Source organism: Sclerotinia sclerotiorum, genomic scaffold, assembly GCF_000146945.2.
Source record: "Sclerotinia sclerotiorum 1980 UF-70 scaffold_5 genomic scaffold, whole genome shotgun sequence".
Lineage (NCBI taxonomy): Eukaryota > Fungi > Ascomycota > Leotiomycetes > Helotiales > Sclerotiniaceae > Sclerotinia > Sclerotinia sclerotiorum.
The window spans coordinates 213,211-230,808 of record NW_001820831.1 but is presented as its reverse complement, the minus strand read 5'-3'; the positions used below and the strand labels follow the sequence as shown (position 1 = coordinate 230,808).

The 17,598-nt window shown below is 43.6% G+C and overlaps 6 protein-coding genes across 6 annotated transcripts; 3 read left to right on the top strand and 3 right to left on the bottom strand.

Annotated features, from left to right (window-relative positions):
- Positions 1-1,098: 1,098 nt before the first annotated feature.
- Positions 1,099-3,535, top strand: SS1G_04070 (hypothetical protein; the record flags this gene model as incomplete). Its single annotated transcript, XM_001594213.1, has 5 exons — positions 1,099-1,103; positions 1,187-1,257; positions 1,399-1,630; positions 1,682-3,258; positions 3,315-3,535. 5 exons carry the CDS (start codon positions 1,099-1,101, stop codon positions 3,533-3,535), a joined length of 2,106 nt encoding a protein of 701 aa, XP_001594263.1.
- A 1,087-nt stretch (positions 3,536-4,622) lies between these two features.
- SS1G_04069 (hypothetical protein) lies at positions 4,623-6,931 on the bottom strand (the record flags this gene model as incomplete). Its single annotated transcript, XM_001594212.1, has 4 exons — positions 4,623-5,567; positions 5,626-6,218; positions 6,271-6,823; positions 6,890-6,931. 4 exons carry the CDS (start codon positions 6,929-6,931, stop codon positions 4,623-4,625), a joined length of 2,133 nt encoding a protein of 710 aa, XP_001594262.1.
- A 1,273-nt stretch (positions 6,932-8,204) lies between these two features.
- On the bottom strand, positions 8,205-9,188 carry SS1G_04068 (hypothetical protein; the record flags this gene model as incomplete). The annotated part of the gene is made up of 3 exons (XM_001594211.1): positions 8,205-8,947; positions 8,997-9,048; positions 9,111-9,188. 3 exons carry the CDS (start codon positions 9,186-9,188, stop codon positions 8,205-8,207), a joined length of 873 nt encoding a protein of 290 aa, XP_001594261.1.
- Positions 9,189-9,474: 286 nt separating this feature from the next.
- Positions 9,475-10,422, top strand: SS1G_04067 (hypothetical protein; the record flags this gene model as incomplete). The annotated part of the gene is made up of 4 exons (XM_001594210.1): positions 9,475-9,504; positions 9,563-9,710; positions 9,766-10,332; positions 10,385-10,422. 4 exons carry the CDS (start codon positions 9,475-9,477, stop codon positions 10,420-10,422), a joined length of 783 nt encoding a protein of 260 aa, XP_001594260.1.
- A 1,348-nt stretch (positions 10,423-11,770) lies between these two features.
- Positions 11,771-12,918, top strand: SS1G_04066 (hypothetical protein; the record flags this gene model as incomplete). Its single annotated transcript, XM_001594209.1, has 4 exons — positions 11,771-11,789; positions 12,056-12,132; positions 12,201-12,780; positions 12,842-12,918. The coding sequence occupies 4 exons, from the start codon at positions 11,771-11,773 to the stop codon at positions 12,916-12,918; spliced, it is 753 nt and encodes a 250-aa protein (XP_001594259.1).
- A 416-nt stretch (positions 12,919-13,334) lies between these two features.
- SS1G_04065 (hypothetical protein) lies at positions 13,335-17,042 on the bottom strand (the record flags this gene model as incomplete). The annotated part of the gene is made up of 1 exon (XM_001594208.1): positions 13,335-17,042. One exon carries the CDS (start codon positions 17,040-17,042, stop codon positions 13,335-13,337), a length of 3,708 nt encoding a protein of 1,235 aa, XP_001594258.1.
- Between the last annotated feature and the right edge of the window lie 556 nt (positions 17,043-17,598).

Sequence of the window (17,598 nt, the reverse complement as noted above, 5' to 3'; positions counted from 1 at the left end):
TAAAACAAGGGGTTTTCCGTTTCTTTGTTGGTAGATAGTACATAGCTAGTAGGTACTTATCGTCAGTTGGTGAGTTTAGCTGTTGAGTCAATATCAAGCTTAGACTTTTGGTCTAATTTCTTCTATAAAAATACTATTAATATTGTAGTATGATGCCCATGATACAATACCGATAACCTCTGCTGGGTCTGCTCATACACTTACCAGCCGAAAAAGTACAATACCCAAGATTATACTCCGTACGTCATGATCAAGCTTCAATGAAGGGAATTCACCTTGATAGAGCTACGACGCCCCGACGATCCTACTAGGTATGTATTAGTTACCCTGTGCCTGGAGAACTTGAAATGTTGCTTTATTTAGATTAATGGGTGGGTCAAGTGTGTGGCTCATACAGCCAGCTTTAGCCTTAAGTATCCATTGAAGACTCCCTCCCTGTTAAGCCATCTCTCAGTAATTGATACGGGAGTATTTGAACGAGGAAAACCAGGTGAGAGAGAAGGAGGGAATGAAGTGAATGGAATGGACACACGAGATCCAAATGATCAAGAAGAGGCGTTTTATTAAATTCCCCAAGAGCGAGACTATTCAGAATTAGGTTGGTGTGCTAAAGATTTTCCGAAATGTACGAGAGTTACAGCCTCAAAGGTCCCCCAATCCCCCATCCCCAATCCAGTAACCAAGGGTGTAGGTAGAATGAATGTTTGAGATCCGCAGCAACGATCAATTGGCCTCGTATCATAGGGGCAATTGAAGCTAAGAGATTCGTAAACACACATGTATCGTATTTTTCTTTTCGTTAAGAGCCAAAAGCGGTGGGGGTGACCTGGGTGACAACGTGCACGTTTACGTTCAAAGAATATCAAGCCCACCATTCTTGTTTCCCTCTCCCTCCCTCTCTCTCTCTCCCTCTCTCTCTCTCTTTTCCCTTAAAGCCATTTACATCTCCCTCAAACGAAAGGAAAGGAAATCATACGTCTCTTTTTCATTCGTTTTCTTTTCATCTACAATCGTTCTTGCTTTCAATACCCTTTTTTTGCACAGCCCATCAACATCTAAACTCAAACAGAAAACAACACATCCCTTTTTATTGCAACAATGTGGTATGTATATGTATATGCATCTGGACATGCATACAGATCCTCGAAGACAATTAAAGAATCTACAATCTAACTTTCTTTCACAGTGGAATTTTCGGATACATTAATTACTTGGTGGAGAAGGATAGAAAGTATATTCTTGATACACTTGTTAATGGTAAGCTCTTCTTCCCATTGCCCCTCCTTCTGGATTGAGGTGTTATTTATACCGCCGTTTCATCCAACACATCTCTTTTGGTCCCTTCACAACTTCCATCATCTCATTGGGATCTGCCAACTAATTCTTCACAATCTACAGGTCTCTCGCGTCTTGAATACCGTGGTTATGATTCTGCTGGTCTCGCCATCGATGGAGACAAGAAGAATGAAGTCTTTGCATTCAAGGAGGTCGGCAAAGTCGCAAAATTAAAGGCTCTCATTGAGCAGGAGAAGCCAGATCTCACCAAGGTCTTCGACTCTCACGCCGGTATTGCACACACCAGATGGGCCACCCACGGTCCTCCATCTCGTCTTAACTGCCATCCTCACAGGTACGTATAAGTCTTGTAGGATTCTAAACACCGCTGATGTGAGACTCGCAGATCTGACCCCTCCTGGCAATTTTCAGTCGTACACAATGGTATCATCACCAATTACAAGGAGTTGAAGACTCTGTTGACATCAAAGGGCTTCAAATTTGAGACCGAGACCGACACAGAGTGCATTGCCAAACTTGCAAAATACCTTTACGATCAACACCCAACAATTGGTTTCACAGATTTGGCAAAGGCAGTTATCAAGGAGTTGCAAGGTGCTTTTGGTCTTTTGATGAAATCAGTACACTACCCACACGAGGTTATTGCTGCACGTAAGGGTTCTCCTTTGGTTATTGGTGTACGAACAGAGAAGCGCATGAAGGTCGATTTCGTCGATGTCGAGTATGCTGAGGATGGACCATTACCTGCCGAGAAGGCTTCACAAAACGCTGCATTGAAGAAGTCCAGCGTCGGAAACTTCCTCTCCGCCAGCAATGCTCTCGCCCCAGCAGACAAGTCCTTGTTGCACAGATCCCAATCTCGTGCATTCATGACTGATGATGGAGCCCCAATGCCAACAGAGTTTTTCCTTTCTTCAGATCCTTCTGCTATCGTCGAGCACACTAAGAAGGTCATGTACCTTGAGGATGATGATATTGCACACATTCACGAAGGATCCTTGAACATCCACAGACTCACAAAGGTCGATGGTTCATCCAACGTCCGCACAATTCAAACTCTTGAGTTGGAACTCCAAGAAATTATGAAGGGCAAATTTGACCATTTCATGCAAAAGGAGATTTTCGAACAACCAGAATCCGTCATCAACACCATGAGAGGACGTTTGGATGTCGAAAACAAGACAGTCACACTTGGTGGTTTGAGATCATACATTGCCACTATCCGTCGTTGCAGAAGAATCATCTTCATCGCTTGCGGAACCAGTTATCACTCATGTATGGCCGTTCGTGGTGCCTTTGAAGAGTTGACCGAAATCCCTATTTCGGTTGAGTTGGCATCAGATTTCCTTGATAGACAAGCACCAGTTTTCCGTGATGATACTTGTGTCTTCGTTTCTCAATCTGGTGAGACTGCCGATTCTTTGATGGCTTTGCGATACTGCTTAGAGCGCGGTGCGTTGACCGTTGGTATTGTCAACGTCGTCGGTTCCTCCATCTCCCTCCTCACTCACTGTGGTGTTCACGTCAATGCTGGTCCCGAAATCGGTGTTGCTTCTACCAAGGCCTACACTTCTCAATTCATTGCCATGATCATGTTTGCTCTTTCTTTGAGTGAAGATCGTTCCTCGAAACAGAAGAGACGTGAGGATATCATGGATGGACTCGGAAAGATCTCAGAACAAATTAAGGAGGTCTTAAAGCTTGATCAGCCAATCAAGGAGCTTTGCGCCCGAACATTCAAGGATCAAAAGAGTTTGTTGCTTTTGGGTAGAGGTAGCCAGTACTCCACTGCTTTGGAGGGTGCTCTTAAGATCAAGGAGATTTCTTATCTCCATTGCGAGGCTGTTATGTCTGGTGAACTTAAGCACGGTGTCTTAGCATTGGTCGATGAGAACTTGCCAATCATTATGATCCTCACCCGTGATGAGATCTTTGCTAAGTCTCTCAACGCTTATCAACAAGGTATGTTTAAACTCCCAATTTCTTGTTTTACCCAATCAAATACTAACATACCACAGTTATTGCTCGTTCTGGAAAGCCAATCGTTATCTGCAACCCTGGAGATGAGGAATTCCAGACCAGCCAAGCCGAGAAGATTGAGATTCCAGCTACCATTGACTGCTTGCAAGGTCTTCTCAACGTTCTGCCACTCCAACTCATTTCCTACCACTTGGCTGTTGCCGGTGGTCTCAATGTCGACTTCCCAAGAAACTTGGCCAAGTCAGTCACTGTCGAGTAAATGTTCATTTGGCGTGGCATGACTATAAAGGTTTCTAAGCTCTATCGCTTTGGTGTTCTGTTAGACTTCAGATGCATTAAACGGAGAGCAAAGGAAAGGGCAGGGAAGGATGGGTAAGAAGTCTAATACACGTTTCAAGTGTTGTGCTTTTTTTTTTTTTTTTGCGTAGATAATGAGACTTAGCGAATTGTGGGTACCTAAAAATTAACGGGTTTGGGAATCTTTGATGGAGGGATGGTATGGTATGTGCTATTGTATGTAGCCAGCTGCTATTGCGATGGATGCGATGGATGCGCGCGATGGATATCTTTTTAGATATAGATATCACTTTTTTTTAGCAAATGAAGGATGATTTGATTGCAATTTGCTCGGGAAAGTCAATGAATGATATGATATGACAAGCCATCTCTTACTTTTTCTCCTCCACGTATTCCTACTGTAGTCTATCTTTCTGTCTCAGCTTATCTACGTATGTTGGCAGTGATGATGATTATTTTATTGTTTCATTATCAATATAGATAGGTAGGTAGGTAGGTAGATAGTGAAGTACTACCATACCTGTACGAGTATACGTATAGCATACAGATCGAATATACGATCATAATCTTACAATTCACTCTCTACTACCACCTCAGCATCAGAAAAACGAAATCACGAAAAGAATAACTAACTCAAAAAAGAAAATTTATTATTAACAATATTTAGGCTATCTATGCATGATTATCAAGAATTGGCATAGGAATCTGATACATAGCAAGCCCAGTCCCCAGTCACTCAGTCACTCAGTCACTCCTCCCCTCCCCCAATGCGGGTGGAGATCTCCACTCACATGTTACCCTACTCCACCCCATAATCATATATTGTAAACAGGTTCTAAAGCATCCCAATGGCCTTTTCTACCTGCTTGCGCTGTATTTTCCATCCCTCCTACCCTAGCACGTCAAACACATGTAAAGGTAGAGGCAGAATAGGAACGAAAAAACATGAGACCAAGAGCGCGAAAAAAACAAGCCAAAATACAAGTGCATAACTGTGCAGAAAAGATTAATCCCGTCATCGCCGAAGTCGCTTAGCATAATTAGTTCATTCATTTGCCCGTCTTCTTCGGCGTTTTAGATTTCGGAGTGTTTAGTTTTGTTGTTTTGGTCTGTGGGGTTTTGGACACGGGAGTTTTGGATGCTGGCGCCTCCAGCTCGGGGGACTTAGGCTTCGCCACTACATCCTCTGGATAGATGCTCTCCCCATCATTGTCAAACAGAGTTTGGTCACCCTTACCGCCCATCTCAATGAACTCGTTTGGATCTCGTTTAGCTGCCGGTGCCTCTTCATTATTGGGCCCGTTTTGCATTGGTTCTTTCTGACTGGCGGGTTGGTTGATACAGTGTTTGGCGTTTGGATTCTTGACGTATACTTTGACAGGTTCTTTGTCAGAATTAATGTGGATAATTTTGGAAACCTTGACTTCGTTTATGTCGCTTAGCAGTGTTCTCTCTCTCACTATCTTGCGCCTGCTAAAGTCGAGATTTGCAAGCCCGCCAACTAGACCATCGGTACTATCGTGGAAATTGGTAGTCTTTTGTGTCATCCATGGATGCGCCAAGCACTCATCAACGGTATAACGCTTCTCCGGATCAACCGTTAACATATGATCAATAAGATCTAGTGCTGGGTCGCCAATATTGTCCCAGTACGGAGAAGGATAGTCAAATCTACCCATCTTGATCTGTGCTTTGAGATCATAAGGATTGTCCCGAGTATATAATTCATCAGAGAAGGGTGGAAATCCACAGAGGCATATGTATAAAACAACTCCCAATGACCATATATCAACTGCACGTGTGTATCGTCGATAGTTGTTGTCTTGAAGAATCTCCGGCGCCACATAGCTTGGAGTGCCGCAAAGCGTAGTCGTAAAAGAAGCCTCTCCAATAATCTTTGATAGACCAAAATCTGCAAGTTTTACATGCAGATCTTCATCGGTCATTAAAATATTCTCGGGTTTGATATCTCGGTGTACGATACCACGTTCATGCTATTTTTGATGAGTTAACCAGGGTCAATAAATGGTTGTTGCCGGAGAAAGTACTCACCAGGTACTTTAAGCCTTCAAACAACTGAACGAAGACCTTTCTTGTTTCTTGTTCTGTAAGTTTGCCCCTCTTAACAATCCAGTTGAATAGTTCTCCTTCCGCCGCAAGCTCCAAAACGAGGTAGGTCGCATCGGGCTCATCGAAGGTGTCCTTCAAGCATAGCATGTTCGGATGGCTGACACCCATAAGTATTGCGATTTCTTGTTGTAGACCTTCGATCCTCTGCTTTTCCCCTGCCCCCGGTTTTCTTGTAAATATTTTGACCGCGAAACGTTGACCCGTACATTTTTCGACGCATAAATAAACTGTTGCATAATGACCTGACCCGAGCTTTTCTAGAACTGTGTACTTTTGCAAGAATTTGCTGGTCTCCCGCAGCTTCGGGTATCGAAAGACAAACCTGGCATCATTCAATATCTGTATCCCATCTCCATCTTCGAGTTGCCGACGCTTGTTTCGTCCGATCACACACTCGTTGACAAAAGTGCCATTACTTGATAAATCCTCAATGACGGCAACATTCAGACCTGCTTGATTCTCGGTGAACATGAGACAATGCCTATTTGAGACCCTGATATCATCAATGACGAGATCTAGGAAGATTATCAATATCACTTTTTCGTCTGATTGTCTGAGTTCACTTACCACACTCCGGATGCCGTCCGATCAAATATCCACCCGAAGCAATTCCCTTAAACTTAGTGGCTTCATAAGCATCTTCTTCCTTATTTAAATCTTTGTCTTTACCAGGGTTCCCAAGGTCACTGTTCTTATCTGGTAACGGACAGGCATTTCTCTTCCGTAAAACAAGGAGCCTTCCGTATTTGTAATTGAGAGGCATCAAGTATCCCCAAACACCTTCCTCTTCCTCATCTTCTGCTGGCAATTGACTCAGTTCTTGGGTTTGACTGAATTCTTGAGTCTTTGCTTGAGACTTGGCGATGGGAGATGAGAAAATTTGCGCCTTTGAACCGAAATTGTCAGTTGGTTCTGGAGTTCTATGCTGAATCTGGCTCGGTCGACCCTCTGGAGGAGTTGCAGTGCCATCTCTCAAACTATTGGTTGAGGAAGAAGATTCTAAATTTGTAATGGGCGAAGGCAGGTGCTGTTTATTCGAGATTGGGGTATGACCTGGTTGTGAGAGTCTTTCGGATCGACGTGGTTTTTTGTATGATTCGCTCTCTTCGATCGTTCCTGCCTACAGTGAACCGATATATTAGTCTTCTAGAACTTCTTGATTATTAGGAAGGAACTCATTTCGCACTCTATCCCGCTTTAGGTTGCCTTTCTCTCCTTTAGAAGGCATCTTGGTATAAATTGAAGCTCGGTTTGATTTATGATGCGATTCGAGGTAATTGAGTTACTCTGATGAAAGTAATGGGTTAACTTGAGCTGAAGTGTAAGATTTATGCCGAATTTTGCGATTGTATCAATGGAAGTAAGTGTATATGTAGCAATTCAAATAATTATCAATTTGTGCGAGGAGTATATTTTCTTTTGATTAGGAAGTTTGGGTTTGGATTCTTTCGAAAATCAAACAAAATGGTTGACGTGAGAGTCGTCGGATCTCTCTCCACTAACATTTGCTGGGGCTCGGAGATCTAAAAGCCAGGGACTTTCCTGCCTAGAAGCGATAGAATAAAACGTGTCGATCGAATCAATACATCCAGACCCCGCCAACCGATTCACTCATCGTAGACAGTATTGATGAAATTTAAGCACAGTTTTAATATTTTAATATTAGAAAAAAAAATTCCCAAGGCAGCAATACAAATACCGGCTGTAGTAGAAAAAGTTATCGCATATTGGCTAAGATTAGTATCAACAACAAATTTACTTTATTGCTACAAGATCAACAATAATGATATCAAATTTGACATTTCAAAGAGAGAACAGAATAATAGAAAATTGGTCTTTCCTTTCTTCTACGCACGGGCAGACGTCATCATCGTAAAATCACTTTTTCCCCATGCTAGAGTGGAACTGGAACTAAATCAATGTGGATATGATATGATATGATATGATATGATATGATATGATGTCTAGAATGCCATATGGTCGGTGGAGTTTCATTTATAAGTCAATGTCGAAGTCATGTGCAAGACGGATTGTTGATAAATATTGATCAGAGGACTAATTGTTTTCGATACCTCGCCCTTAACAAATACAACATCACCAGATTTAAATATCTCAAGAATCGTAAACAATCCTATTTACAACTGCTCCCTCTCCCGCATCTATCATTAGTCCAGTATCACATCTCGTGATATGTGTATATGCTCATGCCTTGTGAGGATATAAATGGTAAAGCAAAATCAGAAGTGATCTGAAATATCTACCGCGCTATTCTAAGAATAGTCTCTTCATCATTCCATACCAACCAGGACTTTGCCTCAAGAGATTACCGATGTCGAAATCCCGAGAGTGCTAAATGTCCCAAGGATCTCATGGCTTTCCTTTCGGTCCATGTCTACTTCTAGATAAAGACCCAGAGTCATGCTTCGTCCTCATTGACTCGGCGCTTGAAATATTGTGCTTCTTCCAACGTTCAATAGATCATATTAAAATTGACCGTTATTTCAACTTTCGAATCTGGTTTTTCTCTTTACACCTTGTGTGTGAGGTGAGTTCGACCTGCCCTTATCGAGTCCTGCCATTATACGCTCAGCAGTGCTTTGTTGTCCCTTTACGTTAATACCGCCTGTATGAAGAGCTCCACCACGACCGGCATCGACTGGGTTTGTTGCAGGTACGAAATCCAAAGCCTCCCTCTGCCCTCGGGCTTTCTTTTCCTCCTTTCCCTTCAAAATATTCTGTTGGCTTTTTGCAAGTTCTTCTTTGTAAGCGTACTCAGGAAAGCCAGCAGGATTCCATAAGTCTTTAGGAAGGGTTGTTGAATATTGTTCTGCCTCGTCAATATCTGCAAAGTCCATGAGCTTCTGCATCAAGCTCGGGTTCTTGAGTGCCGCCGATTTTGCAAGCTTTTCGTTAAAATGTGTACCCTGCTTCTTGAGTTCGAGGAAGTGCTTGAATTTCACATTCGTACTGGCTACTGGTGAACCTGGTGGTGAAGGAGGAATATCGTAATTGGGAACTGTCGGGAGGGTGAGATCTCGTAATAGAGCTCGATTCGCAGAGTATGGCGATTGCGGTTCTCCCCCTCGTTCCTCATTCATAGCATCTTCTAGTTCTGGAAACTGAGTTGCCTCAGCTGGTCCCAATTGAGGTCCAACGAGAGGATCGTCTGGTTTTGGATTGCTTGGTAGTTCAATCGTCCGTGAGTTTTCTGCGGATGGAAGCTCTGTTGCATGTGCCTGCACATCTGTCGAGGAGTCAGAAGGGCTAGGGATCAAATTGTAAGCTCTGCGTACCTTCCGTTGTACCATCCGCATTAGGGTTATCCAACAGTGAACCTTCAGTAGTCTATGACCTGTGATGTCAGCGACCATTTTTGGATGACAATTGCAATAAAAAGCTCAACTTACGTCTGAAGGTTTTTGTGGAATATCTAGATGGACAGAGCCCTCCTCATCACTACTTCCATAATCTACCAAACCTGCCATAATTATTGCAAAGTAAGAATTGAATTGAAAAAAAAGACGATTAATTAAATAGCTAGTATAGTTCTTAATACACTCCGGATAACCTACTTTACTGGGTAAGGTCATGTTATTTCCCGAAGTTCGGCCTCAGGTTGCGAAAGGCGCGTCCCGAGCTGCCTGGAACAACGAGAGCTTCCTCAAGCTCCAACACTATCTATCTATCAATATCAATCGTTTACCCCATGAACTTTTGAAGCTACCACAATACTTCAACAACCCTTTCAAATCCCCAGACTATTTACACATCATGAATCACCTTCCACAAGCTTGGGGTCGTGTAAGTTCAAATACACACGCAAAATAATATAAGTTCGAGCTACTGACCATTCAAACAGCCTAGAGATGATATCTACGGTGCATACGATGCTTCATATCTTCAACAAAACGGACCAAATCAGCACACCCAATCACCCATTGTCACTGGCACATCCGTTGTGGCATTAAAATTCAAAGATGGTGTTGTAATTGCAGCGGATAACTTGGGTACAGCGCATGATTCATTACTGCCATAAAGACATGTTACTAACGTTTCCACTAGCATCATATGGTTCTCTCGCGCGGTTCACAGATGTCAAACGTCTTCGAAAATTCGCAGATACATCCGTTGTTGGTTTTGGAGGGGACGTATCCGACATGCAATATTTAGACCGACTTCTTCAATCCCTCGATACCGAAGAGGCATACAGCGCTTCAGGCCACACACTCAATGCCCGTAACCTCCACAAATACCTCTCCAAAGTCCTTTATAAGCGTCGATCCGATTTCAATCCGTTATGGAACACCTTACTGGTTGCAGGATTGGATGAACATGATAAGCCTTTCTTGGCGAGCGCCGATTTACTGGGTACAACATTCTCTTCACCAAGTTTGGCAACTGGATTCGGTGCACATTTGGCCCAGCCATTGTTAAGAAAGGTTGCGCCAGATGAGGAGGCTACTGCGAAGTTGACCAAGGAGGCAGCTTTAGAGGCAATCAAAGAGAGCATGAAGGTCTTGTTTTACAGAGATGCGAGGAGTATGGACAAGTATTCGATTGCGGTTATCACGAAAGAAGGTATCGATTTGAAGGAAAATGAGCAATTGGAGAAGCAGAGTTGGGCTTTTGGTAAGATTTCAAGACTCAAACATTGCACCATGACATGCTAACGGTTGAACAGCTGAACAAATCCGGGGATATGGAACCCAGGTCAACTAAATGGATGATTTTAATTATACCTTGCGCTGTAAACTAGACATTGATGACATGAAGCATATCAGGTTTTGAGGTGGCTTACCTCATGGTTAACAAATACCATTCTTCCCATCGTAAATTTCTTTTCACTCCAGTCTCGAATGTCGCTCGAAACTTGGTTGATCCGCGTTTGTGCATTATATCGTGGCGCTTCTTGAAAGTTCAAAACCAGTGCTTGTCACCATTTGGGGGGATCTTATGGGTGGACTTTTGCAATCTCGTTGTCAAAACACTCGAAGCACGCCAACTCCTTCTTTTCGTCTATCATTTCGCGCCTTTTCCTTTTATGCATACCTTCACAGTCTGTGTCAGCCCTCTGATACACGTCATACCTACGCTTAAACGATTAACGTTGTAATGAATTTATTGCATTGAAGTCGTGAGTCGACACTGATAGCTCTAACAAATCACCAGACTTACTTTCTGTTCGATTATTGTTCTACCACAAACTATTGTACTGTTAAAGTAGCAAAATGAAAATACAGAGTGATGTCCCTTCTCAGATTGCATCTTCACGTAATCGCCTAGAAGTTTAATATCAACATTATTATCATAGAGCTCTTGTTCGATGCGAATAGCAAGTTGCATTCTCCAAGTGACATGCACATGTCCTTAGCCCCACTTCGCCTCAACCCTTCATAAATGTCACTACTTCGCTCTGATTGGTCAAAGCTACCCTCGCCAAAAGTGTAGGGAGACATCGAGGCAAGACTCTTACTTTTTGTTTCCTATAAAAAACATAAAGTTGTTATAGTATATAGTTTATTTCTTCATAAAGTTTATATCTTTTCAATCTTTACGATTTCTATGTCCCCCAAACCTTCAAATTCCCCTTCCAACAACAAAAAACTTTTAAGTGTTTTGATCTATCGAAAGTCTACCTACGTACTAGGTATACATACATATACTCAATATGACGAAAGTCCTCCCCTCAGAAGATATCATCCCCTCAGAAAATATCAACCAACTCCAAAAATCCTCCTCGGATCTCCCGTCTCATTCTGTAGATATAGAGAAAACCTCTCATCTCCAGACTCAATCTCCAAATGATGTTCTAACAAATAATCACAAGAAAACTTCTCTGTTTAAAGGTCTAGGCTGGCTGGATCGTCTCCTTGCTTTGTGGATCTTTCTTGCTATGGCTGTGGGTATTTCATTGGGGAATTTCGTGCCTAATACGGGACCTGCGTTGCAGAAGGGAGAGTTTGTGGGGGTTAGTGTGCCGATTGGTTGGTTTTCCTTTCCTCTTCTTTTCTTTTGGTGGTTTTATTGTGGAGGAGTGTAATGAGTGATATTGAAGCCACTTGAGACGATGATTTGGGAAGTTGTTGGTATGTGTTGGGTTGTTCTATGTGCTAACGGGAATGATATCTAGCTGTGTGTTTATTAGCAATGATGTATCCAATCCTTTGCAAAGTCAAATTCGAAACATTGCACCTCGTCTTTCAGAAAAAAGATATTTGGGTTCAGATTGGATTTAGTTTAGTATTTAATTGGATTGTTGCGCCGTTGGTAATGGTACTTATACCTCTCTTCCTTTCTGAGTACGAATGTTCCATACAAATAGCTGACGAAAATCCACATCAGTTAGCACTAGCATGGGCCTTCCTACCCGAAAAAGAAGAGCTTCGATCCGGTCTAATCCTCGTCGGAATAGCCCGCTGTATCGCAATGGTATTTCTCCTCCTCCACCCCCCACCTCTGCCCCCTTCCTCAACCCTAACACACTAACCACCCCCAAGGTCTTAATATGGACCGGTCTAGCCGGCGGCTCAACATCCTACTGCGCCATCCTCGTCGCCATAAACAGTCTCCTCCAAATGATCCTCTTCGCCCCCCTATCCGTCCTCTTCATCTCGGTTATCTCACACTCCAAACATCACCCCCACTTCTCCTACCCAACCATCGCCTCCAGCGTCGCCGTCTTCCTGGGCATCCCCCTCGCCGCCGCAATCCTCACCCGTTTCCTCCTCCGCCACCTCACCTCCCCAGCATGGTACGATACGCAATTCCTCAAATACCTCTCTCCCTTCTCACTACTCGGTCTCCTAGCCACCATCCTCATCCTCTTCGCCAGTCAGGGCCAACACGTTATCCAGCAAATCGTCTCCGTGGTGCGCGTCGCTGCACCCCTAATCGTCTATTTCGCACTCATTTTCTTCCTTACTCTATTTATCTGTGCCAAGATGGGTTTCGGGTACAAGGTAGCTACGACGCAGAGTTTTACCGCCGCGAGCAATAATTTCGAATTAGCTATTGCGGTCGCGGTTGCGACCTATGGTGCTGATAGTGAGCAGGCGTTAGCGGCTACTGTGGGTCCGTGTATGTAATTCTTAAGATGAGTGGTATCGTGAGGATGTTCTTACTGATATGTTTTCTACAGTGATTGAGGTGCCGGTTTTACTAGCGTTAGTGTATGTAGTGAGATGGGTTGGGGAGAGGAGAGGGTGGAGGGATTAAAGTTTGGGATGGTGTGCTTTTTAGGAGTGCTATGTGGTGGAGGAAATGAATGTCACTCCCATCCCCGATTCGACTCGTGGGTACATAAGAGAAGTAGCGAGAAAGGGCCTACCAAATCTCGAAGTTTTAGGAATTAAGTACATATATAGTATTTCACGACCAGACAATGAACAATAATTGCATGTAAAACTTGAAGAACCCCAATACACAGGAAACTTGCCAAAAAAACATCTCAATATCTACTTCAATTCTTCAAATATATAATGCACATTACCACATTGCCATTAATTACATGAATACATGATGACAGCCCTATATATAGCAAGCAACACACCCAGCAACACCAACGCTAAGTCAACCATTCCGTAGCAAATTCCAAAAAGGATAATGTATGTATTCATATGTATATTTCAACATCATTCATCACTATCATCACTTTCGACAACTCTCCGCTTCAATCCCCTCCCTCTTACATCACCATCCCTCTTCCTCGTAAACATATTTGGTGTTGCTTTTTGCCCGCTGCTGAATACGCTGCTAGATGGTGGATCTGCGATTTTTCTCGTGGTTGTAGTAGTAGTATCACTTCTGACGAGATCTTCAATAGTAGGAAAGTCACTATCCATACTATCACCACCATCACTACTCTCTTGAGTCATCGTACCGTTCTTGAAGGAGGAATTCTTAGCTCCAGTCATTTCCACGGCTCTTGGCAGCATTCCCCTTCTACCACCCACAGCATTTCCATTTATTCTCTCATCCTCCCACGTTTCCATCAGCGGCGGGCTTGAAGAAAAATTGGATGTCCCTGTTAATGGTATTTGAGTTTGCGTTTGCGTGGGATCGATGAAGTCGACTAAACTTCCTAAGTCCGAATCGTCATCCGCTTCTAATTCTTCCATGTCACTTGTCCTATCGACTCTTTCACCTGGTCCTTCTTCATCGGAATCTGGTGTTGGTTGTGGAATTTGAGAAGAGCGGAGATTGGATACCATAGCCATGGATGCGGTGCTATCCTCTGAGTCAGAGTTATCATTCCGAAGAGCGCGACCACGACGTGGTTTAGCCTTTTTGGGTGCAACCCTTTTACTTGCAGGCGCTTTCTTGAGAGCGGAAGTCGTTTTGGCGACTCTAGAAGCTTTGACAACTTGTGCGGGATCTGAAGCTTTTGGGGCTTTAGGAGCTCTAGCACGTACTTCCGCTTCTAATGGCATAGTAGGTATACTACCGAAGTCAGACGGCGGTTCATCTCCGTATGGCTTGTTATCGCGATCCTCCGGTCTTTGAAGTCTCGAAAGCTTGTTGAACAGACTGACACAACTTCTGGTGTATTTTCCATGTGATACCTTAGCTGTCCGAGTTAGAGTTCGTTGTGTGATTGGTTGAGCTGTCAGGTCAGGCATCCCGACTTCTTCCAAAGCACCATCCGGTACTTTCAGAAAACGACGACTATGCTCTGCTTCATCCTTCGCATTTAGTAACACAGAGTCGAGCAATGGTACTGGCGCCAGCTCATCATCATTCAACTCACTGGGTTTTCGCTTGATACCAAATTTCGTTAAAGGGCTTTCGGCATTACTATTAAGCTTCGAGGCTTTGCGAAAACCTGTTTCAACACCATCAGGCATGTGAAATTTTTTAGCTAGTTTCTTCCTAGGTTTAGCACGTCGTTTAGGCTCTGGTAAAGATGGATCTTGAGTATTCTCCAGAGGAATTTCAATAAAACGTTTGTCCACCTCAGGCTTGACCTTTCTCGGAATAATGCGAGCAGATAAATCGTGGCGGAAAGTGAAGCGAGACCCAGAACTAATCATCCTCTGTATCTGCTCATAATTGTCCTTAGATTTCTTATATGAATCTTCCTCCTTTCCGCGCATGAGGAGAAGAACGATCTTACCAGCCCTCTTTCTCCCTGTACGACCCATTCGTTGTAGCATCCTAATCGGGGACGATGAAGAGTCATAACAGACGATTAGATCGACTTCTCCAATGTCCAAACCCTCTTCACCGATACTGGTTGCAACTATAACATTTATGCCTCCAGCTTTGAATTTACGAATGGTCTCCAGCTGCTTTTCCTGATTCATGCCTTCTGACCGCTTCGAGTCACTTTGGCCTACAAAGACAGATGCTCTAATCATGGGGCCATGTTTGTTGAGTACACGTGCTATATCTTCTGCGCTATCTCGATATTCGGTGAAGACAATTACTCGAGTGCTTGAAGGTGGCATATTGTCACCCATCAACCCCGCGCCGGCATCAAGGAAATGATTTAATACCGTATCGCACAAGTAAGTGAGCTTCGGGTGGCCAATGAAGTCTTCTTTATTAATCCAGCCTTGAATCCTCTCCATCATTTTCTTGAACTCGGGGGAATTGACGATTTGATTTTTGTATTTCCCGCCTTTCTTATTTCCCTCGACCTCCGCTCGGAAGTCCTTAATGTTCGAGAAGAATGGCCCAATCCCATGGAAATTGAGGAGTTTTATTGCATGACCCATACTCGTCAACACCGTAAATAAAGCATTCATCATCCCTTTGATACTCATTTGTGCAGACTTACCTGCACCAGATGCCATCCACGCCTTTCTAGCTGTGAGCATGCCATATTGAGTCAGTCCCATAGGATCTTTATTATAATAGGCTTTTTGCGAGCATAGTAGATTGACAAGTGGTTGAAGTGCCTTGCTAAATAGTTCTCTTATCATGATTATTTCATCGGAAGGGTCTATGAGGATCTCAGTTATGTCTCGTCGGTGTACGTACTCCTTGATGTCTATGGAGTCTTCCGTTCGAATTTCGACCTCTGCAATCTCTAAATTATCAATTACCTCCTGGACTGCTTCTACGCTTGATCCAGGGGTGGCCGTTAGAGCAAGTACACGAAAACTCTCGTTGAATCTCCGTAAAAACTGCACAACTTTGGTATAAGCGTAATTGCCAGTTGCTCGATGTGCTTCGTCAACAACTATTAGCGCAATCTTCTTGGGATCGGCTATACCAGTCTTTAGATCATTCTCGACTGTCTGCGGTGTCATGAAGAATACTCTCTTTTCAGCCCATTCTTCGGCTCTTAGAGCGGGTGACTGATCTCCTGTGAGCATAGTTGTTGATGATCTCGGTATACCCGCAATCTCGAAGCAAGCTTTGACTTGCTGAGACACTAGAGGTTTTGTAGGCGCCATGAAGACTATTTGTGAATCCGTCGTCCACCGAAAAAAGTTGAGCATGATGGTTGCGGCGATAAAGGTCTTCCCGAGACCTGTTGGCAGAGCTACCAGTAGGTTGTTAAAGAGACCTTTGTGTACAATAGTGTACTGATACCTCCGTTCTGCACCAAGATTATTTGGGTAAATCCATGTTTTGATAGCCTCTTCGTCCAGAGTATGATGTGTTGGAGGCTCTGGCACCTTATCTACCAAATATTTATGCACCTTTTTGGCCTGAGTGGACGACGGTACCTGGTTCGGAGCACGCCCACCAAAGAGTGTAGTTTGGCGAAGGCCATTTTGTGGTGCAGCTAACCGCTGAGAACGAACTGATTGTGTTGACTCCAATGGCGGCGATGAGCTTATCGTGATTGGGATACTTGACATGCGAAGTTGTGGCGGGCTTGGTGAAAAAGCATCAGAGGGCAGGTCCTCAAGCTCTCTAGAGAAATCGTATTGCGCGGTAGGTTGGGGTGAGTGAACAATGTTCTGCTTCTGAGTTTTGGCAGATTCAACCATAGAAGGCTGTGCTGGCGAAGACTTTTGCTCTAGCTCCATTGGAGGAGAGCGCCTAGGCCTTTTGTATATAGGCCCTCTGATTCTGTAAGGGCTTGAGTCTGGCATTTCATCTGCTTGTGTGGCGCCCATTATGACAGCCGCTGGTACTTCCTCAGCACCGAGATGTATCCTATATTTGGACTTTTTTTCGTCTGCTTCATCATTATCGCTACGTGAAAAGCCATGCGATCCGCGTCGTCGCCCACTTAAAAAACCATCGTCGAGCTCTTCGGAGCCAATTCGCCTTCGTTTTCTACGATGGGGGAAATTCGATGGCAGTGTTTGTGATGCTTGCGTTAATGCTTCGGCCTCGTCCCAAACAGCTGCATCAATATCTCCATATTCATCGTCCGACATTCCGCCGCATATTATGTGTTGTTATTGTGTTAATTGTTTGCATTTGAGGCTGTCGCATTTATTGACGTTCACCAAATCGCGTTGCTTATCGTGATGCCGATTAGGAAGTCATAACGCGTTATCACGTGATAGTTCGTTATATTCGTTTTGTTTGGTCTAGCCGTTCAAAAATATTCACCAACTTCAATGGGGCCATTTCCAACAGAATCTCATACTGCTTGGAAATGATTGAACAATGGATATCGCCATCAAAGTTAATTTCCGCCTCTCAAAGTGATCCATTATTCCCCTCATTTATTAGAGTGGACTTGTAGTTCATAGTTACAAACATTTTGCGCTTTAATTACAAGGTGCACATTTCGATGTCTATTAATCTCAAAATGTGCACCAGACAACTGTCAAGGTCTTTTGCAGTCATTAATGCAATCAAATTCTATGTCAGAGTCATGTAGGGTTGGGCAAAATGTAACTATATAAAGTATAATAACAGAACGCGCTTTATAATATGTAATAATGTGGTTTATCAGGACCCTGTACATATCAGGACCCTGTACAC